A 25,171-nucleotide genomic window follows, 5' to 3' on the forward strand; every position below is an offset into this window, starting at 1 on the left:
TGGTAAAAAAAAATGTGAAAAAATAATATATTGCAGAATTTTTAAAATTTAAGCATAGTGTTTAAAGAGAATATAAAGTAAAAATAAAAAGATGTAAAAAACCTTGCAAAAAAAAAAAAAAAATCACACGTTTAATATAAGAATTTGTATTTAAAAAACCATACAAAATCACTGAAAAAACCATGGGTTTCACACACGTTATAGGTAAGAATTAGCATTTAAAAAACCATACAAATTCACTGAAAAAACCATGGGTTTCACACACGTTATAATTAGGAATTAGCATTTAAAAAACCTTGCAAATTCACTGAAAAAACCATGGGTTTCACACACGTTATAGTTAGGAATTAGCATTTAAAAAAACCTTGCAAATTCAGTGAAAAAACCATGGGTTTCACACACGTTATAGTTAGGAATTAGCATTTAAAAAACCTTGCAAATTCATTGAAAAAACCATAGGTTTCACACACGTTATAGTTAGCTGGACATTTCACTCATAAAAAACCAATGAAATTCCCCCGTTATAGTTAGTTAAGCTAACTATAACTCACGCACCCGCAATCCACTGCTGATGACGTAACATATTACATCACTCATGACATGGTCAGTGACATCACTCATGACATCACTGATGACATCTCAAATGACATCAATGATGACATCATCCTTGTGACAGAGTGGCAGACCTCCTCTCACCCTAATATAACCTTTGAAACACACATTCAAAAATAGAGACTAAAATTTTCAAAAAAATGGACATACCAATACCAGTTACAACAACCTCTTGATTAATTCTAAGATCGACATACACATCCACTCATTCACCAACAGTCCTGTACAGTCACTCATACATGTACTCACTCATCATATGTACTCATACACCTATACATCCTGCTACACAATGCCACTCCTCCACAGAGTTACTCACACATATAGTCACTCATGCTAATAAAGAATCAAACATAGATTTATTTGCATATACAGTTATACACACACCACCACACTTACTTCTACGGAAACTTACACATACTTAGTCTTTTAAACTATCACTTATAGAAACACATACTTATTCATACAGGAACTCTTTCAATCTCTCACTCTCACATATACTCACTTATATACACCAATAGTCAAATATACTAGTTTAAACCATATGTAGTTACTCATAAAGACACTATTGAGACAGTCATTCACTCACTAACACACCCATACACACACTCATCCACCCATACAGTCATGCACACATGCTGTCTTCAACACATACAACCAGAAAGTCACTCATTCATACACCTATGCACTACGTAATACCCCCCACCGAACCATGCAGACACTCAGACTGATACTCAAAAAACAACCTAATATCCTAAATAAACACCCATGTAGCTACTCACCAACCCATGCAGCCACTTATACACAAAGTGAGAGACTGATACAGATAATTACATATTTAAACATTACTCAGTAAGCCATGTATTCACTAAGATACACTTAATCAGTCAGTTACACAATCAATTTTTCAAAAACAAATCATCCATTTAGACACTTATATACCCATTTATTCTTCCATCGTCTGTGAGATATACATATATAAAACATATTTAATTTTCAGAAAAATACACATTCACTGGATGATGTCATCAGTGATGTCATTTGAGATGTCATCAGTGATGTCATGAGTGATGTCACTGACCATGTCATGAGTGATGTAATATGTTACGTCATCAGCAGTGGATTGCGGGTGCGCGAGTTATAGTTAGCTTAACTAACTATAACGGGGGAATTTCATTGTTTTTTTATGAGTGAAATGTCCAGCTAACTATAACGTGTGTGAAACCTATGGTTTTTTCACTGAATTTGCAAGGTTTTTTAAATGCTAATTCCTAACTATAACGTGTGTGAAACCCATGGTTTTTTCAGTGAATATATATATATATATATAATTACATTACATTAAAAATTATTACATTGTAACATATATTTAAATTATTAGTTTCAGAATATCTTTTAATTAGATATATCTAAATAAATATCAATATTTTAATATATATGTGTGTTTACAGTGTGGGTTCAGTTAGGGTGACCTAGAAATAGTCTTGTGGAATGTGGCAGGCTTAGCCAGCAAGTTTTTGGATGAGCAGTGACTCCAATACTTCTGAAATTTTCATATAATATGTATTCAGGAAACGTGGGAGCCAGTTAATAATTTTTTTATAGAGGGTTATAAAAAAAAATTCTATCCAGGAATAAGGTTGGGTGCAGGGAGAGCAAGGGGGGGTTTAATTGTGTTTATAGACCTCAGGATACACGGTAGGTGGAAGACCCTGTTGTGGGACTCATTCAAGGACTCATACTATTTAGTAACTCACATCGATTGGTACTATTTATTTTTATAATGCGAAATCACACTCACAGGGATCAGCCAGTCTAGACGAATTAAGAAGACGGCTGGAGCCAATCCAGGGGGAAGACCTGTCGCAGTCTCAATTACTTCTCGTGGGAGACCTCAACTGTCATTTGTGTCTCAACTGAATGGTGACTAATAGAGACTGGTTGACCTGTAAATTAAGTGAGGGAATGCATATGAAACATACTCAGGAAGGGCGCGATTTGAGTGTCCTCCTAAACACTTATGGCCGAACTCATACTCTGGACCTGATCGCTACCCATCCTGATATAGTTGTGCCCCCAACTTACAAAGGCAGAGGCTGCTCATCATATATTGATTTTATATTTGTGTCACTTACATTGAGGTTTCTGTCCTTTTTTAATATTAACCATAGTATATTTAGTGACCATAATCCTGTGACCATGGCACTTACAACCCCTTGGAATCAGCCCGTACGCCATGGGATAACTGGGGGTATGATCTCTGTAACTGACCAAGGTAGGCGGTTACGTTGGGTACAGGTTGATAGTGTTGCTGTTAATATTTTGCTTTTTAGTATAGGCAAAGAGGAGATTTTAAAATGCTTAGACCCACAAGTGCAGGGGGAAGAAATCGTTCAGGCATTTATTACTATTACACATTTAGTGGATGGTTTATTAACAATGCCGGCAAGCCCCCGTAGCATGGATGTCCATGCTACAGGCAGGCAGTGCTTGCGGGCCCCTAGAGATCTTAAGATGGCCCTTAAACAGACACCGATAGATAGGGATCGGGTGGTGGCCTGCTGTAAACTATAGAAGCAAGTTGTCAAGGGGCGGAAGCACCAACTGCAAAAGAAAGCCTAGGAGGACCTAAGGAAGGCATCTGAACGAAAGGACTCTACCCATTTTTGGAGGGTCATTAACAACCTATGTTTTAAAGACTCGAATAAACCAGGGCTAGAGCAACGGCAGGCTCACTTTGAGGGAGTGTATAATCATTCCCACAGAGAGGTGCAACTACAGGAACTTAACCCTGATCAGAGATCTGAACCCATTACCTTTACTTTTGATGAGGTGAGATAAGGAATTGAGGGACTTTTGCGGAATAAGGTGCCAGGACCTGATGGGATCCCACCAGACCTTTTCCAATGCAACACAGAGATATGGGCCTCTCTCCTTGTGAGGGTTTTAAATGCGGAAGTAGTATTAGCAATGCCAGCATCATTGTCCACCGCCACCACTGTACCAATTTTTAAGAAGGAAGATAGGGACAGCCCACATTGTTATCGCCCCATATCCCTTATTGACGTGACAGTGAAGGTTCTGGGTCGGATGCTACTGAATAGGCTGTCTGAATGGGCAGAGGCCAACCAAATAATATTGGATGTACAATATGGGTTCAGAGCTGGTAATTCCACTACAGATCAATGCCTCATTCTTTACCTAATAATTGCAACATACACAATAGCGAAACCGGAGGTGTGGTACCTAGCTTTTATGGACCTTACCACAGCCCTTGATCGAGTGAACCGCTGCAAACTTTGGAAACTCCTTGGAGAGCTCGGGGTGGATCCAGCAATATCTAATACCCTAATGGCCCTACATTTTAACACTACCGCAGATGTTAGATACACACAGTAGGGGAACACCATGGATCATTTTAACTGTGCTAGTGGGGTCTGCCAGGTTGTATATTAGTGCTGTTTGTGTTCACATTATGCACTAATGGTCTCAACACTGCCCTGATGACCTTACAGGCTGACACCCCGAGGATAGGCACATGACTTGTCTCCTTTTTTTTATGTGCGGATGACGCAGTACTCCTTGCACGCACTCTGAAGGGCCTGCAGCTTTTATTAGATGTGCTTGTGTTTTTTATGGCTACGATGGATTTGTCACCCAATCTGACTAAATTCTATATAGTGGAAATTTGAAACAGAGCAGGAAGCCCAATACATACATAGTAGGCACACATAGTCTAGGTAAAGAACCAGCCGTTGCATATCTGGGGATTTTATTTGACGAGAAATTGAGTTTTAAACACTTATTAGAGGAGAAGTGTCTTGGAATGACAAGCTCTATTGGAGCAATTGCAAACAATGCTCATAGACTAGGCAACTGGTCACCTGGGGAAATTTTAAACAACTCCTTCTGTACCTCTAAAGTTTTATATGGTAGTGAGGTATGGGGATATAAGGTGGTTAATAAATTACTGAAGAAGAAAATAAATATTTCAGGCTGATGCTGAAAGTCCCTCATAGCACCCCTTTGTATTCGGTACATGAGGAATTGGGGTCCAGGAATATCTCTGATATATTGGCTGTTAAACCCCTCCTGTGTTAGGTGAAGATCTAATCCAACAAGGAGGCAGGTTTTAACAGACTGGTAATCGAGGACTGCCTCTCCCTTGATTAAGCAGTAAAAATCCTGTGGTAAAAATATGTAAAGGACACCTTCACCACACTAGGACATGAAGATCGGTTTACTAATCATGGCAAGGTGGATTCTCAGGACAAAGCGCTTATCAAAGACTTGTTTTTTAAACATATCAATGCACACCATGAGGACAGGGAGCTCGGGAAACCCACGGTCAGAGAACATGTTTTATTAAAGTCTCTGCAGGATATGGAACACTAGTTCTCCCTCATAAGAAGTGCACATGATAGATTCCACGTTTTAGATTAAACTTATTTCATCACTTACTGGCTTCACCGCCCGGTTTCACTGTACATGCAGAACATACAGGACCCTGTGGCTGCGACAATAGGTCTCCAGAAGACACCTTACATTTTGTCATCCTTTGTCCAAATTACACACATCCTAGACGAGTGTACCTAAAGGGGTTGTGAATAAAACTTAAATTTAGGCAGGCACGTGTTGCCTTTCTGTTTTTACAACTTTTGTCTGATGTTTTTACACCTTTTTGTGTTTCTAACTTTTTAAGATCTGCTTTAAAGATAAGAACCACTAGAGGTGACTGATGGTCAAAAGAGTATTTGCTAGCTTTGCACTGTGTGAGGCTGCTATAAAAGTCGTGAAATGTGGGTCACTTTTCTGGATCAGGTGTAATTTCACAAGTTAAATTAAGGTTAAATTAGGAACTTATTGACCCAACTTTAAAGTGAAGAAAGGGCTGTTGGAATTTTCATGAACCTAAGAGACCAATGGGGATAACAATATATCATGGATCTCGTGATGTTTCGCCTGGTACACTTGGTGATTAGGTGATTAGGCGGTCGGCCATCCCGACCGCCTAATCACGATGCAACTGCACATGGTGCGGTCACATACTCCCATTCCTCTATTGGAGTTTGTGTCATGGCTGTAATACAAGCTACCATAGAGAAAGAGGAGCCTGTGTTCATGCCTGCACCCCATGGCAGGCACCTCAAGCTGCCTGCCACAAGGTGCAGGGATCAACAAGGGGACACCTATGGCGCCCCCTCGGCCCCCAGCTGGAGGCCGAAAACAGAAGGGAGCCCAGCTAGGGATCCTCAAACACGCTTTCTGACAGGGTTTCCATGTCGGAAAGGCCGGCATGGAAACCCCTGCCGGAAACCGTGCATCGTAATCCAGATGGCGGAAACACCTTCCATTTGGATAACGGGCTGGTCTCCAACTGGCAGACAGGCTACTGGAGCCTGTTGGAATCTAGCCAGAATGACCTGCCGGTTTAAATTCTGACCAGCTGTGTTGTAATCAGCCGGTCGCAATTGAAACCGACCATCTCCGCCGTGACGCCTCCGACCTTAAGAGATCGTAATCGGGCCCTTAATGTTTACTAACTAAATGTATATATATTTTTAAAAAACGATATTTTATAGAATGATATTAGTGACAACAATATATATTTTTAGATATTTTACATTATAAGTGTAGCAAGGTGATATTTTTGACATTGATATTCATGTCACAATATCTTTGTATGGTGATATTTTCAGGGTCGATATTTTGTCAGTGAACAGCATAAAATGTTTAATTCTTGACCTTTCAATGATCATTTTTTATCAAATAACAGTTTCACATAACTCTGCAAAATGTTTCTGCTACACAAAGAAGGTTTAAATGCTTATTTAGGATTTGTCATTCAGTAGAATTATGAGCAATAAACACACATGGAATGCAGATCATAAACTAAACTTGACCTCCTTTAATTCTGCTCGTTTTATTTCCATAGAATGAAGTTGTGTAAATGATTTCTGTAATTTATTGACTTAAAACTAATATGAATAAAATGTATGAATTTGAATCAAGATGATCTAATAACTCATTATTTACTCGACTTACAATTGAAATTGTGATTCCTATTTATGTGCTGATTTTCTCCTAGTCTTCTCAAATACAATAGCCAAAGTCCATTGAACTGTTAGGATGCAGTATAGCAGGGATTAGCCCTGTGCATGATGGTAAACCACATTTTATATAAACTAATTGCCGCTCCAGCACAAGCATTCCTTGTATTTAGAATCAATTTAGAATCAATTGTAGCATTATATTTACAGCACCTATAACTGAATTTTGCTAAATAAAACACCAACAACGCAACGATGTAGGGCAGGTTTGATTACACTCACAATTCATAAGTAAATGAAACGTTTGATGGCGTGACATAGTGCTTTTTTTAAAACTTCAATAAATAATTAGGAGAGGAGCAAAAACACATGTGGCATTTAAGTAACATGTGCTTAAGGGAGTCAGGTGATTGAGGAATACTTGAAGCAACGATCTTCCAGAGACGTATTTTCCCTGGCTCTTGCAGTTAAGTGTCAAGGCATCTGCCAAAAATAAAATCACATAAAAAATGTGTGTTTCTAAGATATAAAAATTGCAATTAAGTATCACTTTGAGCTCCCACAGAGGATATCTTTTTAACTGCTCGATAAGGGTCCCTTCCCTTGCAATTTGACTAGATACCTTGATGATGTCATATTAGCTTTCCAAATGATCCACAACATAAGTCTTTGTTTCTTGAGAGTGTTCCACGACATTTATTTCATTACCTCTAAAACCTCAGATGACATATCATAGAGACCTCACATTGTCACATTTAAACATGTCCAATAGAGGTCTCATGTTCTATTTTTCCCTACAGATACAACATATTTGGATTTAGCAATGCTTTAAGGATCTTAGGGGCTCATTACGATGACTGATGTCTGCCCGCCATCGTAGCGGTGCTGGTACCGCCCTTCAGACGTGCGGCAGTCCCACCACTGCGATTAAGGTATGCCCACCATACTGGCGGGTGCATCCTGGGTTTTTCACATTGCGGGCAGCGCTGCTGGCTGCAGCACCGCAGGCAATGTAAAAAGTGCGTGCACAGCATTTCCCTGCACTATGTGGCAGGTACCACGTGGTGCCTGCCACTTGGTGCAAAGAAATGAGGGGGGTACCATGGGTAGTGCAGAGACACCCCCCATACACAATGGGGGCACGCAACGGGCCCCCAAACCCAATCCTCACCAGCCTTTCAATGGCGGCATTGCCGCCATGGAAAGGCCTTCCTAAACCCACATCCTGATCTGGTGGACGGTGCCTGCTAGGCACGGCCACCTTTTCAAGGGCCCTGCACCATCCGCCTGGCAATCGGTGCGATTGCCTCTGGCGGAAAAGCGGTGGACGGACTTTGCCATCCTAATTTGGCGGTGGGTAATGAGCTTGGTGATGGCGAAAGGACCGCCACCGCCTGCCCAGCGGTGGTGGTCCTTACCCCATCATAATTACCCCCTTAGACTAGGGGACAGAAACTGTGCAGAAGCTCTCTAAGTTGCATAGACTTTGCCGTCACCTCCGCCCTGCCCGACGCTGTACTCTGGTGCCAGGTAGTGCAGCTTCCACCTCTCTGCTTTTCTCTTGAACCCTTACAGCATGCACTGTGGGTGAGCAAGCAATGACAGGGGTTCCTCCTGTCACACAGGAGCATCGGCTATTCAAAAGGACAGAACAGACGTAAAATGCATACCCAGAGTAATGGATGGCTTTGTCTGGTGGTCCTTTTCCTCTAATGGGGACAACTTTAAACTTGCACAAGCAGGGGCTACGGTCTTCCAGGTGGATGCAGCTTCTCAGGGGTTCCCTGGGTGTGAACTGCTAGACCTGCTGGGTTTTTTGTCCTGTTAGCTGTAAATGTGCGATGGTCAAGCCGCTGATAATAATACTGATATATCAAACCCTGCTGGACCAATTCCAATGGGGTTTTTGCAATTTGCTTTTGGTAGAGAGCTCTAGACACAAGCAGCAGTTTCCTGGGGACCACATAACTGCTAGACATGTTTGAGGATTGAGGATTTTGTCGAAGTCTTTCCACAATCACTGGCATAGCTGCTTTCTCTTCCTCAGGAGAAGCATGACTGTATGTGTCTGGACCTGCCCTCATCACCATCCTTGGTGTTGCTTGATTTGGGGTTTTCCTGGCAGGGCCTGTAGACTATTTTAATCTCCCTGCCTGCTGTACCAACCCTTCCCGGCATTCCACCACGTGTACAATGACTGTGTGCAACAAAAAGAGTCTGTAATATCTGGGGCACCCACAAGAGGACTGAAGTACAGACCGCTTTGTACCAACACTTAGATCAACCACCAAGTCCACTCTCTGGGTCTGAGAAGAAATTCAGGAGCTACAAGTTATGACAAGAGTGCACATAGCCAGACTACAAGCCAGGAGTCTACAAACTCCAGACAAAAGTGCATCAGCCTGGGCTGGCACTTCCTCTGTTCTTGCAGGCTCTTCCTCAGCTCATAGTGGCTCTGTGGGATCTTAAGGCTCGGTGGGATCTTAAAAAGAAACCTGTGGTTTCCTGTGATTAGGAGGCACCGACACAACCAAGTCATGCCACATCATCTCTCCACCACTTTGGGTCACCAGCAAGGATCACACTAGTGCCTGTCCCACCTTTGCATTGTACCATGGAGTGCATTACAGATGGCAGGCAGCTCTCTCCAGGCGTTTAACACTTTGTCTCCCCCTTGAGCTATGCTTACCCAGGCCTAGTTTCTTCACTCCAAAATGTTTTTAAAAAATGGCTATGTTGGTGACTCCTGCCAGAGATGTGTCTGTCTCCCTAAATCCCATGTAAGGACTTCCTCTGAGGTAATTAACATGGAGTTGTTGCAATACATTATGCAGACTCTATCCCAACGTGTTCCTTCAGCAGAAAGCTACTTACTCTCCCTGGTATAGACCTACTATGTTCAAGGATATTTGATTTTTAAGATGAGGCAGTAGAACAATTAACTCTTCCATCCATCCATGAAGCTCAAATCACAAAGCTTGTTAAGCCTGTCTTAGAAAAATACGCCAATTTAAGAGATACATCAATACATCCAATTATGTCAAAATTGGCTTCATATTTGGATTGTTAGACCAACAATTTGGATACAAGGCAGCAATTTAGCAATCTGCATTACGTGACAATTTCGAGGTACAGAAAAACACAATTAACACATATTGCACTGTTAAAATGTTATTGATGTTACATTAACTTTACGTTCTATATCTTGTCGCCTGCACTTAACACAACCAGTCAGTTCTTCAAGATCATCGGGTGAAAATAGCACTAAGCAAATAACAATTATTATTGTATCTTGTTTATATATAAAAGCAATTGAAAACTTAATGACAGAAATTATCAAGTGTTCCTTGAATTATCCCATGTACAACAGCACCAGTGTGAGGCAGTTGTTTTCTATTTCCATAGAAACAAATCTTGCACAGCTTATATAAACCACAACGTCTACATGAAAACAAACTACAACAACTGACTGTGACAGCAGATGCAAGTTATACGGAATGAGAATGAAACACATTTTTTTTTATATTTAACGTGAAAACAACGAATTTAAGAAAATCATAATACATTTGTTGAATTAATTTACTTCATACAAAGTCAGACAACTTTAGATTATTCAAATAACACTTAAGAAGAAGCTTACCCCAGGTTGTTTTGTCATATTGTCCTCATCTAAAGATTGTAGAAATCTGGATTCTATGAAATAAAATAATCTTGAAAAAACTGGTCTAGAGAAGGTAACTACAGCTGGCAAAGCTCGCAAAACACTCGCTTTTTTATTTGTATCAGTTACTTTCACATTGTATGTGCAAACAGGTTTAAATTGTGGAAGTAATTGTGGGAGCATCTCAAATTACACCTATCAAAAATGACTGTTGCACAGTACAAAGCAAGGGAATCAATGTGATGTAAAGTAATGTTTTCTAAAAGCACAACATTGTGGTGGTCATGTGGTGGAATTAAGCTCATCAAATGACAAGTTCTGCAGCACAAACAGGAATACAAAAAACTAAATAAATGCATATGCACTCATAGACTTAAGGCTTAATTACACAAGTAAAGCAGTCCACAGGACTCATGGTGGCGGTCCGACCACTGCCACACCGCGGGTCCGCCGGCAGTATTCAGGGTGTGGTGTTGGACCATCACAAGACTACCACCTCTGCCGGGATCAAGGATCCTGCTGGGCCGGCCGGCCGTCTGCAACCGGCATAAATATGCTGGCAGTGCACCTGCCAAAACCGCCAAGCAGATTACCAGTGGCCTTTTCACCCCCTTTTTCATGGCAGTGGCAGAGAGGCGACTAAGGGGGCCCTAACAGGGCCCGCTGCTGGATCTTGACCTGGGGGTGCATGCAAGGGGAGGCACACGTTGCGCTCGCTCACATGTAATGGCATCCCCGTTCCTGCATGGTGTGGCATACATGCCACACCATGCAGAAACGTGCTGCAGGCGCTGTCATAGCGGCAGGCTCTCCTATGAGCCTAACAGCCTGCCGCCGTGAGACCAAAGTAGAACCGCCGGCCCAACCAGGATTCAACTCTTAATCTGGCGTGTGGGCTCACCATGGGTTTGGCAGTCCTCCTTCGGATGGAGTGATGGTGGTGTCACAGGAGGACCGCAAAAATCATAATAACAGTGTAAAAAGATGCAATAAGCAGGGATGTTTGGAGGGCCCTGCTAGGGGCCCCCCAAAGTCACTGTCCGCCAGCCTTGTCATTGCGGGTTAACCGCTATGAAAGGGCCGGCGGAAAGGCACATCCTAATTTCTACGGCAGTGCCTGAGCAGGCACCTCCCCATTGTAGGGAATAGGAGTCTGACTGCCTCACAGGCAGGATCCTTGATCCGCCAGCCAAGATCCAACCGCCTGCATCTTAATTTGGAGGTCAGATCCAGTGGGCTGGATGGCAGGGGGACCGCCACCGATGGCCTGATGTCATAATCAGGCCCCAAGTCCCAGAGTCCTCTAATGGTGGGTGCAGCATTTTGTACGTAGTGGTGGCCAACCAATCAAATTCCTTGGGTCTACGGTACCAGTTGTGGTCCCACGGTACCAAAAGGGCACAAGGGAGAAAAAGCTCCCTGGCCCAACCAGAAAGCCCCATTTACTGAAATGGGGGTTATGTGGGACTGCCATGGGCCCCAACTCCCTGACATACCTAACTCTTTCCGCCCTTCATGACTAACCTTAGTACCTCTTTATAAGCCAATTTATCAAAAATGCCTGGATGGATTTACACCAAATAACAAACAGCACAGTTTCTGAGTTAAGTTCTAACATTTTTGCCAAATTTGATGTATTTCCATTCCATTTTCCGTAGCTGCTTTACAACATTCCTATGGGAATTCAAATGGTAAAATCAACTTTCTGGAACTACCCCCTTGATCTAGACCCGCACCAGCTTAGGGGTGCACGGAACATGGCATATGGATTAGTATCATGACGGGCTTTAATAGTACAGATGGAAGGGCCTGTTGTATGCACCTGCAGTGCTTAAAGTGAAGTAATTTAACACTATAGTTCTCTGAGTTAGTGCTTTATTTCTAGATAGTTTAGCTCAACAACAGTGAGCAAGGTTTGCCTTTGTTTGAGCTGTGCTGTCAGAAAAGGAAGCACTAACTCAGAGAAATATTGGGTTAAAAGAATACAGTTTATACACTGCAGTCGATCAGATCTGCGATGCGCTAGTACAGCTCATCATGTTGTGAGGCATGGTGTGCATTGTATGTTCCACACCATAACTGATGAATTTTTGAGCTTTTCGATTTTGTGTTCACTGAACCATACCTGACCTTTAACTGTTGTTTGTTCCAGTGAATTTCATGGCGTTTTTTATAATGTACTGCTTTCACCTTACATGTACTGATTCTGGGGGTCAGCTTTTCGTCTTGGTCATGCCTAGGGTGCTGCAGCACATTTAGCAGTGTCCACATATGATTTCGTGATGAGTAGTTAGTGACAAACCCAACTCATTTCCTATGCACTAGCAAAGGGATGACTTGTCCCTCTCTTGTCCCTTGTACTTTTGCCAGAATTTTCCTACCACAGTTGAGGAGGAAGTAGGTCTGTAATTAACACAACGTAATGTATGTTTTCCTGGGTTTGATATCAACGATATATACGCGCTATTAGAATGTAAAGGGTAACCCTATGCATTGCTTCAAAAATATGTAATCTCAAAAGAGGTGTTTTTAGGGAAGCTGTCGCCTTATAAGATACCCGTGTGATACTCGTGTGAAAGCCATCTTCTCATAGGGTGGGGATAATATATTAATCATCTTTCAGAAAGTCCCCATGCTGCACCCCTGAGCTGCTATTCTTGTGTTAATGTTATTTGGACATGTCTACAAGTCCCACTGATCAAGGATCCGATTGATCAAGGACAGTGCCGTCCACCAAATTCACATCAAACGAATACCAAAGGTACCATGTCAAAGTGGGGATTGATATTCAAATTCTCACCTCGTCCACATCACAGCCTTACTGCACTTTTAGTGCTGATTACATTTCTAGGTGTGTTGTTTCATGTTTTAATTCATCAATGTCATTCATTTCATTACAATGTAGATTGAGTAGAAAATCCATAAGATTATAAAATTATATAACAATTCCGAAACATGCTACTGCTAGTCGACATTTGAATACAATTGACTCTTTGCAGAGTCAAATGTATGTTTAACTTAAATAAATGCACAAGATTAAAATTAATTCTGAGTAAATAATCTTTTATCTGAGATGGCCTTATAAATATTCGAGCTGACAGTGAGGTTCATGGTCAATTTCTCAAACTCTTCAAAACTCTGTTTGAACCCAGGTTGGAAGTATGCAGAATGAAACTCAGTTTCCTCTGATTCATAGTAAATAGTGAAATGTAGAGCAATACAAATGCAATCTTGTGGCATAGAATAATATTGGAAGTGGGTGTAAGTTAGTGGTTTAGAGAACAGTGGTAGCTCTAGAAGACATTTGTATACCTGAACATTAATGAATCCTTAATTAACTCAAAAGAAACACTGTGGACATCGAGAACATTGTATAAGAGAGGATTGATAATGAGAGATTCCCTAATAGCACGCAATAGTGAAAATGAAAAAAGGACTAACATTGAAAACGAGATAATAAGATTACGAAACACAACACCGACTGCAACCAACAAATTAAAGCATGAGACTCTCAACGAATACGTAGTTTAAATTAAACACAATAGTTTCCTCAATGGCAGAGAAATATTTAACACTTATAAAGGAAAGAACGTATAAACACAAAGAGGAAGCAGGCTATCTAATAGCCACACAACTGAAATAAAGGGAAGCTTAGCGAGCCATACAGGCCATAAATGACTCTAAAGGTAAAAAAACTCTGACACCCAATGAGCATAGCATATGAATTTGCCTCCTTCTTCATGAAGCTTGATACACCCAAAAGGCAAATGACACCGAACAAGTAGAGAAGTTAATGACAGATCCACAAATTCTTCGTAACCTAAACACCGAACTTGCTGATGCCTTCAGGTCAATGTCAGCTGGGCTAGCCTCAGGAGAAGATGGCTTTCACACGGGTATCTTATAAGGCGACAGCTTCCCTAAAAACACCTCTTTTGAGATGACATATTTTTGAAGCAATGCATAGGGTTACCCTTTACATTCTAATAGCACGTATATATCGTTGATATCAAACCCAGGAAAAGATACATTATGTTGTGTTAATTACAGACCTACTTCCTCCTCAACTGTGGTAGGAAAATTCTGGCAAAAGTACAAGGGACAAGAGAGGGACAAGTCATCCCTTTGCTAGTGCATAGGAAATGAGTTGGGTTTGTCACTAACTACTCATCAAGAAATCATATGTGGACACTGCTAAATGTGCTGCAGCACCCTAGGCATGACCAAGACGAGAAGTTGACAACCAGAATCAGTACATGTAAGGTGAAAGCAGTACATCATAAAAAAAGCCATGAAATTCACTGGAACAAACAAGAGTTAAAGGTCAGGTATGGTTCAGTGAACACAAAATCGAAAAGCTCAAAAATTCATCAGTTATGGTGTGGAACATACAATGCACACCATGCCTCACAACATGATGAGCTGTACTAGCGCATCGCAGATCTGATCGACTGCAGTGTATAAACTGTATTCTTTTAACCCAATATTTCTCTTAGTTAGTGCTTCCTTTTCGGACAGCACAGCTCAAAAAAAGGCAAACCTTGCTCACTGTTGTTGAGCTAAATTATCTAGAAATAAAGCACGGAGGGGCATATTATCAAGCCAGGCGATAAAATGATCAAGCCAGGCGATAAAATTATCAAGCCAGGCGATAAAATTATCGCCGCTTTAGCGGCAGAAAACTGCCACAAAAACGGCGATAATGGGCTTGATAATATGCTCTATGGAATTCCAATTGAAGCCCATGTTAGATGTCCTTCACATCTAACATGGGTTTCAATTGGAATTCCATAGAGCATATTATCAAGCCCATTATCGCCGTTTTAGCGGCAGTTTTCTGCCGCTAAAGCGGCGATAATTTTGTCGCCTGGCTTGATAATATGCCCCCAAATCAGAGAACTATAGTGTTAAATTACTTCACTTTAAGCACTGCAGGTGCATACAAAAGCCCCTTGCATCTGTACTATTAAAGCCCGTCATGATACGAATCCATATGCCGTGTTCCGTGCACCCTAAGTTGATGCGGGTCTCGATCAAGGGGGTAGTCCCAGAAAGTTGATTTTACCATTTGAATTCCCAAAGTAATGTTGTAAAGCAGCTACGGAAAATGGAATGGAAATACATCAAATTTGGCAAAAATGTTTCAACTTAACTCAGAAACTGTGCTGTTTGTTATTTTGTGTAAATCCATCCAGGCATTTTTGTTAAATTGGCTGCTTATAAAGAGGTGCTAAGGTTGGTCATGAAGGGCGGAAAGAGTTAGGTATGTCAGGGAGTTGCATTTATCCATCGGCGATATTCTACCATACATCTAAACCCCAGACACTGCTGCTTTTTAGCCAGGCTCGTTTTCCACAACATTTTCAGCCAATGTGAAATCTCACCTCCAAAATCTGCTACCACAGCATGGCCATCTTCATAGAGCAGGATATTGTGGCTGTGAAAAAATAATTGGTATAAATTATACAGGAGACCCATTAACTCCTATCATGCACTGAACCCGCATGAAAGAATTTGCCCTTCACATATTAACATTCCTGCATTTACACTTCAATATGTTTACTAGCGAGCTCCTTAGAACCTAATGGGTTTTTAAACTCGAAACCCGACATTGCTAATTGCATCATACAATCGACACCGAGGAATACAAATTGCACACATTAGCAGATTTGCTTTTCAAAGTTCTAGGCCAATGAGGGTGTCATTTTGGAACAAGACAATTAGAAGGAATATAACTACAAGACGTCAGTGTGTTTTGAGTAATCCGCACAGTCATCAGCTTGAGGAGCAAACAAAAAATGCTTTAAAAAAACAGCTGAGCCACAGATGTCCAAAGAATTTACAAAAAGTTTCAATGCATGAAGTTGGTTTCGTGTGTTTTTTGCGCAACTCATTATTGCGTAACCTGATTCAAAGCGCTGACATATTTCTAGCATTCTTAAAATATGCAGTCAATAAGTAAACTCTAAAGTTAACAATTACAAAGTGTAAAGCTACAATACTTTATATATATTGTCCTCATGCTACCGCCTGCCTTAACAGCAGTCAGACAGATCTGGAAAACACTAATTCAACTAACATGACACATTACTGGAAAATCAAATGTGCCTACCTGCAATAATAAATTTGGAATGCAATACTGCTGTGGATTTATAAACTACTTTCTATGGGGCATGTTATCAACGGCCAGCCGTGCTTAGCGATAATTTTATTATCGCAAGCTATCTCCAGAATTTTTCGCCCTGGTAGCGTGTTATTAACAGCGCTTTTCTTCAGGGCGATAAAAATTCCAGAGATAGCGAGGTTATCACCGTTTTGCAGGGAACATCGCTGGTTTTCCAGCGATGTTCCCTGCAAAACGGCGATAACCTTGCTGATACGACCCACAGGGTCATATCAGCATAATCCACCCGAATGTTGGGGATAGGTAAGTCTGCATTTTAGCAGACGTTAGTTTTTGGAGAAAATAGCTGTTTTCTCCAAAAACTAACGTGTGCTAAAATGCTGGGGCTGCCTTGTAAATATTGCGATGTGAACATCAGCGATATTTGCAAGGTTTTCCATACGGGGTACGCCCAGTAACGCCCACTTTGCATCTCATTAGAGATGCAAAGGGAGGCGTTGGGAAAAAGGGTGCTAACATTTGATTATGCATGTTAGCACCCTCTTGTAAATAGGGTGATAGTTTTATCTCTGCTTTTTTGGCTTTTTAAGCCAAAAAAGGCAGAGATAAAGCCCTTGTAAATATGCCCCTATCTTCTCCCACCAGTAAACTTACATGGTGGCTCTGCGGTTTACATTAATGTTTAAGAGCCATTAGTGACATCACACAAGTCACATCTTTGAATAAAGGTAAAAAATTTAAGTTATAACCTAAACGCCGTCGTCTGTTAGTTCAAAGAGTTCACAAAAAGCAAACAGCAAATTAGGGCTGATGTTGTATTTGGTTGTATGAGCAACCTCAACAGTTAATAGCAAAGTGTTGTGTTTTTTATGTGGATGATCTGGGAGGGAGAATGATGCAAAATTAAGGCCTGTGGCAAATGGGTTTTTGATTGAGAGGAGTGAGGACCCTTCTCAAGCAACCACCACTGTTCCTGTCAGGGTGAACCACAAGAGTCCCTAAATTAACCTGTGCTTAACCTTCTGGTCGCTTGCCACAAAAGCAGTCAGACTTAACTTAGGTGCACTGTGTAAGGTATTTATAAAGCACACAACCAGTAATAAAGTTAACACAGACCAGAAGAAAATAGAGAATATTGTAATAAATAAAATGAAACCAAAATGAACTAAATCCAATTATTAATGATACATTGCACCTAAAAGATCAAAGAGAGAACCGCAAATATTTGGTTGTGTGAATCTGGGGCAAAGTAAAAAAATTAATGCAGACCATGATGAGTGTGGTTTGTCTACACTTGGGGAATTGGGCCTGGTCTTGGGTTCGAGAGAAGAAAAAGTTAGTTAATTGTTGGCCGGGCCTGGGAGGATGGGGTCCCAGGAGACGCATTCGGCTCCGGGAGGAGAGCCAAGCAGCCCTCCTCCCATTAAAACTATATATTTAGGAGGTACCTCTATTTGGTGGAGATTCACCTCTTTCTAGTCTCGTTGTCTTCGCTTGATGAGGATTCATGGTATCACAGATCTGTGGGTGAAGACGCTTGAGGAACAATCACATTGTCGAAATTACATGCACACAAGGTCACTGGAGACATTACATCGTTGTCTTTTAAGCAGCTGTGGTGTAAAATATGCATGAAACATTAACCAAACGAGGTAGCACTTACTAATTAACTAGTAGAAAGTACTCCAGTTGGGTATACATTTTCAGGAACACTGTGCACTCTTCTTGGAAAAATGAGGTTCCATTATGGCCCTAATGCAAATTTCACGGAAATTAAACCTCAACTGAAAGCACAAACAAATATAAACACAGCAGGTGCCCCAGTTGAAGCTCCATTTCTGTAAAGCACAAATGATCCTCTTGGATCATGGATGAACCTCTTGGGCTTAAGGCAAAGCAAGAGTGTTTCCTCTCATATTCTACATTGAAAAACAATCTGAAATCCTCAATGGACAAGAAATCATCATTGATCTATTGAAGCACAATCTAATCTGTAGTGACTGTGAAGAGTAGTTTCTTTCTTGTCATGAGGACAGAATTCATAGTTCTCCCTAGTAGTATGCAAAGGTCTTCCCGCCTTTTCATGCATTGATGGGCAGATAACCAAATTACCAAAAGGCTGTTTTCCGCTGAGTTTGGTGATGCATTCTTGATACAGAGGAACTTTGAGGACATCTTCACCAAATAAAGGAGCACTTACTTCATAACGTTAGGGGGGGAAGTACCCCTGTGTGGTGCAGATTCTTCTATTTCTAGTCTTGTCCTTTTCTCTAGATGGGGATTCACATTATCACAGGTTTGTGGATCGAGACGCTCAGGAACAAACACACTGCCGAAATTACATGCACACAAAGTCACTGGAGACATTTCCCTGTGATCCATTATGTAGTTGTAGTGTAGACCATGCAATAGTTATACTCAACGAGATAGCACTTTCCAATTTCCCAGTTGAAAATACTCTAGTCGAGTAGACTTTTTCTGCAAAACTGTGGACTCTTGTTGGATAAAGGGGCAGGTGATGTTACATCCAGGCCCAGTCACTCATACAGCTACTGATGCACCCACACAGACACTCAGACACCCAATCACACACCCATTCAGCCACTCTCACATACACTCATAGACCCACACAGTCACTCACACACCAATTCAACCACTCACACACCCATAAAATGAATAGCAAACCCACTCACAGACCCATACTGCAACTCTTACACCCACTCACAGCCCCATACCACCACTCACACACCCAGAAAACTACTCACACTCCCATACAGCCACTCAGGCATCCACTTGCAGATCCATGCATCCACTCACACACCCACTTACAGATCCATACATCCACTCGCACATCCACTTACAGATGTATACAGCCACTCACACACCCATTCACAGACCCACATAGTCTATCAAAATGTAATCCTGTTATAGCCTATGGGATTTATAAATCCCATTATAGCCTATGGGATTTATATTTAGGTGACAGGATATCCGTCATCGTTGTGACAGATTAACCGTCCGCTGAGATCTAAATCGGGCCTTTAGTCTTTTTCTTGGAGCTTTTCTCTTGTTGATGGACTCTTTGGTGGGTCCTCGGGCTTCTCGGATCCGAAGTTTGATTTGATTAAGGTGGCCTGCTGCAGTGTGATGCCTCGATGGGTCTCTGGAACTCTTTGTCCTCCACATTGATGGCGAGGAGCACCAAGGAGGAGCCCTGGAGCATTCAACTGGACAAACCAGTGTGGTCAGACCAATTTGTGAGTCGACGACGGTGGCTTTACCCTCAACATCGAGCCGGTCTCATCCTGGAGATTTTCTGCAAAACTTTGCAGAAAGATTTTTCTTTGTAGCCCCTGTAGTTTATGGGAAAAATGAGTGTTCATTAGCTCAGTCCAAGGGATCAGAGACTATGGTTTGCCACTTGTGGCTAGACTGAATTCCCGCATTGCACCTGCACAGTCCAGGAACAATCCAGTTGCAACTATTCAGCTGTTCTCTTCACACCAAATGGCTGTATTGTTGCAGCCCCAGGCCTCTCTACAACTACTTACGATGCAGCTTGGCTCAGGCTGTAAAAGGCTGACCAATCAGAAGAGGCTGCTACAGAGCTGCTTTAGATGACTTCAGTATAGTAAGGTCTAAAACGTCTTTCCTGCAATAGTTATAATAAAGCCAACATTGACAAGTTATTGGACTTATTGTACCCATTATTTTGATAGCTCCAATCAAAGGTTGACTTTATTAATTTGAATAAAACCCCCCCTCTCCAATGGGCAAAGCAGCACTACAATAGGAAAAAAAACTTTGGCTATTTTTCCTTGCCAAGGCATATAAAATATATTTTATATTGTTCCTGCTTTTTATAACGATGCACCCTACCCTTGGGGCACCTAGGGAAGACCTTAGGTGACTCAAATCTAATAAAAAGATAGATTTGGACTTTGGAAGTACTTTGAATTTCAAAGTCAAATTTGGACACAGTTTTATTTCAAAACCAGCCTGCAAGGTAGGTTTGGCTTTACAATGACACCGGGCACCACAGCAGTGCACACTTAAGTGCATTAAGTCCACTGGGGTCTACATGCCCTACTATATACTTGGAACTTACAGGTAGGTGGTCTTGACAAATTAGCATTATACCAATTACCATATGCCTTTAAGGACAGAGCACTGGGCCTGGTTAGCCGAGTCACTAACCACCTGCATCAGTCAAACATGGGGGAGTTCAAGGCAAGAAGGGTGACTTTCCTACAGATATGTTGTGTCAAACATATACAAGGTTGCACTACAACGTTCCCCCCAGTTTGAAGACCTCTGCTTCAATATGCTTCTGCTACATGTATTATTTGTCATGCTTACAATACAAACCATGCAACAAAAATGTGATTATGCTGTGAATCCTTACACGCAAAATGCCAGAGCTAGGCAAGCATGTAATTATGAAAACGAGTAAATGTACAAATAGGTTATAGGAAATGGAGATTTGCCTATTGGTAAAATGGAAAGTGACCAATGTGATTCCTGTAGCATGCTACTCATTTCGGAACACTTGAGCATTGCACTTCTGTAGGTGTAATGCAATCTAGACATTGAAAAGGATTAAGACTTAACTGTTTGTGGTATTGAATAGGGGTGGGCGGAATTTGCAAAATTAACTTTCGCAAATTATCTCGAAAATGTTCAAAATTATCGCAAACAAGCGGAAATATCGCGAAGATGCGGAAGTTTTTTTCTTGCATGTTCGCGAGATTTTCTGCATGGTTGCGGGTCGCCAACTTACCCATGTGGTTGCTTGCGGGCGCGGCCATCTTGTTTTGAGTTGTCTCGCGGTGCATGATCGCGAGAAGAAAGACGTGATCGGGCGACGCATGACATCACTGCGGGCGCGAACTGTCGCGAGACAGTGCAAATGGCTAAAAACAATACAACATCTCATGGAGAACGCGACCGGATCAAGAAAACTTGTCGGCGAATGCAGGGATTCAGGTAAGGCGATCGCGCGCGCGCGAGAATGTATTATTTTACAGCGCGAGCAAGAAACAAATTATCGCCAAGCTGCGGAAACCGGAAATTTTGACATTTTCACGCTCTCCGCGGAACGCGAAAATGTCAAATTATCGCAATTTCCACGAACGGAACAAAATTTTCACACAGGCCTAGTATTGAATGGTAAAAGTAGTGATAGGAGGCTGTATACCAAGAATGGGGAAATTAGGTGGTGTTCTCTGAATACCATCATGTGCTAAACATGTCTTGCAGGTAAAGGCATTAAGCTACATTTGTTGTATATGAATGATTATCACACGGCAAAGCAGAGTGCTTGTGTTTATGTGGTGGACATTGGAAATAACCACTGTCCGAGCACTGAATACCTCATACTTGCACCAAGTACATCCTGGTGTTCAATGCTGAGCTCCAAGCATGGGTGTTTATTCACCAGAATTGCAAGGGTAGCAGAAGTGACATCACATACCCTTTGGCCCTAATGACATCACAGGCAGTGACACCACATGATCCTTGACCCTGATTGCTTCCAGCAAGGCATGCCACATGACTCTGGCATCACAACAACTGGGCTTGATTTCGAGCCACTCAACCACATCCCCATCAGACAGGGTGCCCTAATAAATTACCACTGGAGAACGAGGGCAGCAGACACAAATTAATTGGCCCACCAATGTTGGCTCGAAATAGAAAAAGGGGCTAGCGCCAAGATGTCCGTCTACACTTCATTACAGCAGTCAATAGCAGCCCTAAAATTAGAAGAGGCTTGGCACACCATAACAGATACCCAGTGTTCAAATGAACAGCCAACCATCAGTCACTTTTAGTAAACAAAGCAGTGCTGGTAAACAAAGGCATGCATGGGTGGTCTTGCCCATATACAAAGTTTTGAAACCTCAACCATACCTGTCAGCACACTTCTCAGAGTCAAAGAAGCACAACTTGATGCTAATTAGGCTGGGAGTCTTTCCATCAAAACACTTAACCCTGGCATAGAAAGACATCTGGTCAACCACGGAGTGTCGTCTCTGCAGATACAGTAGTGAAACATTGCTCCAGCTATTGTGCACCTGCCCGTTGCCAGTATCACTCAGGAAGAAAACTACTATGTGCAACTCTAAGACAATGCAAATAAGATCATGTCGGCCGGCCATGATAAAGCTACTAGAAGGGTCTCCGGTTCAGCCAGCATGCAAGGCAGTGAATTTCTTGGCCATAGCAGCGAAGGAGTTGGTAAAACCGCAAGTGAGCATAAATACAAAAAAGACCTGGTCTATGAAGGTGCCTCTCTTCAGGCTGAAATAATCTATATATAAGTAGAGGTAGGGATCCACAATACTTTTATTCCCATACACGCCTCTTTTTTCATTAATGAGATAGTAACCTCCTACTTTTTACCTTCCATTTTTTAAAACATTTTTTACAGTTGGAAGTCCCCGTATTTTATTACCCCTAACCAACATACAAGGGGAATAGTGTGAAAGGTGCAACAAATTTAAACATCGCAATAAAAAAAATGTGAAAAGGCAAGATGACCCCTCACGTGCGCACCACCAATCGGGCTTACTGGTTGGTACTCACCAGCTGTGCCCACTTTCATCATCATTGGCAGTCATCTTGCCTTGTAAAATAATAAATGTAGTGTCCAAACCAGACAAGAAATGGTGCAAAAAAGAGTGAAAAAATCACATCCCACGATGCGACCTTGTGAATCTAAAATTGAAGAAAGTTGCACTTTTCTCGATACCCACTTTATTATTCCTTGTGCACTTTATTCAAATTAAAAATAAAACGGTTGCTTCTCATGCATACCGTAATACTGAGCCAACATGGTTCATTGCCATAATGCTTTGGAGCAATTTCTTCAGGGCAAACGAGGTCGACTGGCACCAGTAATGGACACTTCAATGTCTTTTTTCGGGGACTGCCAGGTGTAAAAACAGAGGAATCACACACAACAAACCGTTATTCCCATCCATTCTTTCCCTTAGAAGGTTGCAAAACTGTCACTCACAACACATGAGTATGTATATTTACCCTAATCGAGCTAAAGTCCTTCGTACCAGCTCTTTTCCATAGGTCACACAAGAGACTCCACCTGTGAGTCCTCTCTGTCGATTGACACTCAACTGTTATGACAATCTATAAGGAGATACAAAAACCTTATTAATCACATATCCACTTGAAAAGTTCATATCGTAGTCCTTTCTCACATGTAACCCTCATATATGCGTGGTAAAGAAAGAAACTCGATCCCCCCACATGCTCGCAAGGTCACACTCCTCGCATCGACCTCTTAAGAAGGTAATTACAACACACCTACACAAATTACTGCCCTTCAATGTCATCATTTTGCCGGCGTGTCTCTGTTTTAAAATGTATAAGTGGATTCACGCTCTTCCCCTCGTATAGGACCCTTATAAATACATGGTATGATGCGTAAGTCAAGATACAGACAAATTCAAAGGGTTGCAATCCTCGTATGCACCTCTTCAAAAGATATTTTTCACACTCACACGCGGACCGCTGCCTTTCCTTATTATCATATTGCCAGCGCATTTCCGCTTTCTTTTTATAAAAACGCATCTCCGCCTTTTCTTAGAAAACAACCAAACTACCCAAAGTGTCTCCGCTTTTAAAACAACACGGGTTTCAAGCTCCTGGGCATACCCTTACCGCCCGGGGCCTCACGTAGCACTTCGTCTCAGCCGTTCAATTCTCCCAGCCGGACGCCACGTATTTTATGCTCTCGCGAGGCAGTCCAGTCACGTGGGACGGCTGTAATCGGTGCCGCCATCTTAGATAGGGATTGTTACGATACAAATTTCTGTTGTTATACTATGTAATGATGAAAACGATTTGGCAAACATCTTTATATGTATCATTTTGTATGCACCCCAAATCATGCATATATTGCCAATATATATAGTTCTTTTTTTATGTATATGCTTTCTTTTTCATCTATTCTTTTTCCTTTTGTTCGTTTTTTCATTTTTTCAAATCACAACTTTATCAGCAACCTCAAATAACAAACATAGCTTCTTCTTGTCTGCTCTTATCACCGAGGCACAATAACACAGCGATTCCTCAAACTTGAACTTAAGGGAATTTCAAGTGCATCAACTTGGGTCCTATATCCATTCGCTTTTTATGCGCAATTAAGATGTTGTCCTCCTTAATTTTTGACAGACTTCCTATTTCTCATTTAATGGGGAGTTTTCTACATGGGACACCATATATGATAAAGTATCGAGTGTATAATACACAGTGTATTCATAATCAAATCTCATATCATATTGTCGAGAGTCATTTCCCATACTACACTCACGGACATCAAAGCCTGATCCTACTGCCCGGTGTATAATGGCCTTCATTATTTAACCTTGTTCCATTCAATAAATTCATTTAGGCCCATTTGGTCACTTTGCTCTTGAAAACTCCAACGGGCCTCTTTTGAAGCTAGCAGGCCCTCAATGTTCTGGGGATCCCCCACTATTTTCTCTAGTACTACCCAGGTAAAAGTATGTTTCTGCCAATAACAATGTTGTACTAGTTTAGTGGTTAATTTCCCTGTTCTAATAGTGCTAAGGTGTTCCTGCAGTCTGACTTTGATCTTTCTGGTGGTGAGTCCTATATATTGCAGACCACATTGGCACGTCAACCTATAGACCACATTCATGGTATTGCAGTTACTAAATTGTGTCAGGTGCCACGTTCTGCCAG

At 41.6% G+C, this 25,171-nt stretch overlaps 1 protein-coding gene across 1 annotated transcript in view; it reads right to left on the minus strand.

Moving 5' to 3' along the window:
* TNNI3K (TNNI3 interacting kinase) overlaps window positions 1–25,171 on the minus strand; it is a 2,902,528-nt gene that overhangs the window by 1,312,684 nt on the left and 1,564,673 nt on the right. Inside the window, exons 18-19 of the mRNA XM_085600138.1 lie at window positions 15,705–15,757; window positions 10,300–10,352 (exon numbers count right to left, since the gene is read on the minus strand). Of these exons, the coding sequence (XP_085456264.1) occupies window positions 10,300–10,352; window positions 15,705–15,757 (106 nt within the window). The remainder of the gene's footprint in view (window positions 1–10,299; window positions 10,353–15,704; window positions 15,758–25,171) is intronic.

This window comes from Triturus cristatus, chromosome 4_2, assembly GCF_964204655.1.
Source record: "Triturus cristatus chromosome 4_2, aTriCri1.1, whole genome shotgun sequence".
Taxonomy (NCBI): domain Eukaryota; kingdom Metazoa; phylum Chordata; class Amphibia; order Caudata; family Salamandridae; genus Triturus; species Triturus cristatus.